Source organism: Alligator sinensis, unplaced genomic scaffold (assembly GCF_000455745.1).
Source record: "Alligator sinensis unplaced genomic scaffold, ASM45574v1 scaffold60_1, whole genome shotgun sequence".
Classification (NCBI taxonomy): Eukaryota; Metazoa; Chordata; order Crocodylia; family Alligatoridae; genus Alligator; species Alligator sinensis.
Window position 1 is genome coordinate 4,129,260 of NW_005841858.1, and position 3,624 is coordinate 4,132,883.

Sequence of the window (3,624 nt, forward strand, 5' to 3'; positions counted from 1 at the left end):
ACAGGTCTTGCTGGTTGTCACCTGAAGAAAAATTCTTGTAAACCAAGATTCTAGCAAAAAGACTTTTTGCATCAAAAATAAGGTGTTTGTACTAAATTAACCAACATTTTCTCTGAAATACTTTTACCTTGTTGACATTTCTAAGGACAAGACCAGACCCTCTGATCATGTCCTGTGCTCAGCAGCCCTGGCTAGCAAATGAAATGACCAACTTTCCTCTTGCAAGTGCAGTCAATGAAGCAGCAACAGACAGGTCTTTCTTTGCTTCAAAAAAAATTTAATGCGAATGAAGATGCTTTAAAATTATAGTAAAGTGGTTTTAGTATCTAACTTATACCTGGAGGTAATGAATTGCTTTACCTCCATTTCAACCTCAGTCTTCCTCACCTTGTACCCATTCCAATTTGTACATGTTCACAGTTCCCCTTTCCTTGGTGAAAGAGAGCTAAGAGGAGGTTTAGTGTTACTGTTGCTGTTGCTTGACATACAAAATGCTCACAGCTTGTCTCAAAGTCCTTCATAAATACTTCCTTATAAGTAACCCCAGTCTGTCCTCACTGAAGCTTTTCTCATGACAAGAAAAACTTTAATTACACGGCGTCTCTTTTATTGGTGTAGGTGAGTGGTTTTCTGACTTCTGAAAGCTATGCACCTAGTCATTTAAATTGCTATATTCACTCTTCATTGGAACAAAACTGCAATGACAGGAAGTTATTGGAGGTTACTTTCTCCAGGCTTTGCTCCCATACCTGAAGGAGTAGTCCCATGAGGTGCACCTGTCCCCTTTGCATTCACAGCTTGCTTGGGAAGGCGATCCCCTTTATGTAGCCTCAGTTCCAGAATGAGTCTGGCTCTGTTAGTTTGACCAGAAAGAAAATACAGGAGTGGGTTAAAGCAGCTGTTGAGACTCACCAGTGGCCTCCAGATCTTATAGGATAAGCTGAGGCTTTGTAAGAGGCGGCAGTCTGTCACTTGATAGACACGGCTGGAAAGGTAGACCGCACGAGTAACATGGAATGGAAGTAAGCAAACTGCAAAAAGACTGCACACGAGCAGGATAGTTTGGATTGATTTAGCTCGAACAGCACTGGGAAGGGGGTTGGTTTCCCCAGTGTTTTGAATCAGGCTTCTGATCATCAAACAGTAGCAGATTAAAATGACGACAAAGGGGAGGACAAAACCAGATGCAGTGAGAGCCATGCCATAGGAGTAATAGTTGCCAAAGTTGTCGGGGCTAGTCATGTCAAAGCAAACTGTGTGGTTATTGATGGTACCAGTGCGAGCATAGATTAAGGTGGGGAAGAGTTGCAGAAATACCAGTAGCCAGCACACAGCAGTGCCAATGGCAGCCAGTCTCCTGGTCCTGTAAGGCAGTGAACGGATGGGGTAGCAAACTCCCAGAAAGCGATGGATGCTGATGCAAGTTAACAGCAAGATGCTGCCATAGAGGTTGCAGTAAAACAAGAAACGTACCATTTTGCAGAGGAACTCTCCAAAGGGCCATGTATCCTGCATGCTATAACTAATGATAAGCAGAGGCAGAGAGCAGAGGTAGAGGAGATCAGCCACTGCCAAGTTCACCAGGTAGATGGTGGTGCAGGTCCACTCTTTAGTGCGGCAACACAGCCATAGCATGGCACCGTTTAGGAGCAGCCCCAGCACAAACACACAGCTGTAGGCAAAGGGTAGTAAAATGTGCTTATAGCTCTCTATCAGGGGGCAAACTGCTTTTTCTGAGGTGCCATTCACTGTTGCCTTCAGCCTCTCCATTCCTGGATGCCGCCTGGGTTGCCACGTCTTGCTTTTGCTGCTGCTTTCTGATCAAGTCCTCTGCCTGCCAGGAATAGAAACAAGCACAAGCAATAATTGCTGCTGCTGCTGCTGCCGCTGTCATTGCCTCTTGCTGTCTCAAGCTTCAAAATCTTACTTAATGCTTGTTAAATTCTCTGAGGATCTAAAACTTATAGAAGTGCTACCTGTTATTTTATCACTTGGTTTCAAACTAAGTGGCAACTGCTACAAAATCACTTTGAAAGATGCATGAGGACACCGCTAGTATTATGTAAAGGCTATTACATGAAACATGTAATATATGTTACACGTAAAGTATCCTGAAACAAGGGGCCTCTGCTTTGACCTTTAGTGTTAGCTGAAGATCTACTTAAAAGTGCTTCTCAGTTATTTAATATAATCGGCTATAACATTACTCACAACTCCTTTGTCATGTGGGAGAAATCCTTTTCTTTCTGCAGAGCTATGAATTCTGTATGCGGCTAACTCTCTCCGCTGAAGGTATTTTTGGGACTGGAATGTACCAGACGATCTTGGCACCAGGCAACAGAGTGCCCTACTGAATACAACATGTTATGGGACAGTGGATGCTGTTGAGTGGGCGGAGGATGGGAGCACAGATATTTTTGCATAAAGTCCTGCTTGAGATTTCTGATTTGTTTTTGTATTGGTATTACAGGCAATTTGTTTGATACAGGATGGAAATTTGCAGCTTAACCATAGCAACGGCTTGAGATAGAAAACAAATTTGACTGATAACCACAGGTGGTAGTGTTTTAGGGCTGTAGAAATAAATTCAGAGACCTGCGGGATAGAGAAGATTTCTGCACAGTGCAGAAACAGCCATTCAAACTACCCCAAAATGATTTATATCGGAGGAGTTGGTTCCTAAGGAGATTTCATAGACGTTAGGGCCGGAAGGGACATCAAAGATCATCAAGTGCAGCCCCCTGCCCCAGGGGCAGGAAGTCAGCTAGGGGTAAAGGACCCCAGCAAGATAAGCATCCAAATGTTTCTTGAATAAGTCCAGAGTAGGTGCCTGCACCACATCTAGATGGAGTCTATTCCAGGTCTTGGGGGCTAGGACAGTAAAGAAATGTTTTCTTATGTCCAGCCTAAAGCGGTCTTGTAGGCGTTTATGACCGTTGATCCTTGGATTTTCCTTGGGGTGCTCTGATGAACAGACTTGGAAGTGACTGGTTTCTCTGCTTGGTTGCCTCTTCTTTGAAAATCTTATTAGGAAAGCTTAAATAAAAAGTTTTTAATGACAATAGTTTATATCTAATTTACCATATTTGTCTTAGATACAACATGCCCTCAAGTATAATGTACCTCCTCCTTGAAAGATGGAATGAAGAAAAAAGACTCTTTCCAGAGATGTGGCTGCATAGAGCAAGGACGACCTTATATCCCTTTCCTGCTTAACTATAGCTGAATCCTTAGCTGCTACTGCAGACTAGTGTCTATGGGTGGGTCTATGATTTCGGAAAACTGGGTAACCTGGCGGCAGTACATCTAATATGGAAAATACTACATTTACAGGACTTCTGTCCTAACAGAGGAGAGACATTATACTGTGCATAATGCAATACAGGTGCATGTATGAGGGAAGGGGATGGGGGGAGGCTAGGCAGCTTATTGGGCTCAGTTCAACACTAGCCTAGGCAAATGAAATGACAGATGAAAAAGTTGGGAGGGGAGTGTCTAGAAGCCAACTGGAGTGCCCAGCTCTGTTTATTTGTTTAAAAAACCCCTCTGAAGATTTGGCATAGGTCCTTAAAGGTTGTTTTGAAGCCATACAATCTGAAGTCGGTAACAAGCTGACAGCCATGA

The 3,624-nt window shown here is 43.4% G+C and overlaps 1 protein-coding gene across 1 annotated transcript; it reads right to left on the reverse strand.

The window, feature by feature from the left end:
• Positions 1 to 287: 287 nt before the first annotated feature.
• LOC112551871 (P2Y purinoceptor 3-like) lies at positions 288 to 2,341 on the reverse strand. The gene is made up of 2 exons (XM_025215262.1): positions 2,212 to 2,341; positions 288 to 1,834 (listed from the first exon to the last, which is right to left on the reverse strand). The coding sequence occupies exon 2, from the start codon at positions 1,768 to 1,770 to the stop codon at positions 712 to 714; it is 1,059 nt and encodes a 352-aa protein (XP_025071047.1). The 5' UTR covers positions 1,771 to 1,834; positions 2,212 to 2,341; the 3' UTR covers positions 288 to 711.
• Positions 2,342 to 3,624: the final 1,283 nt, after the last annotated feature.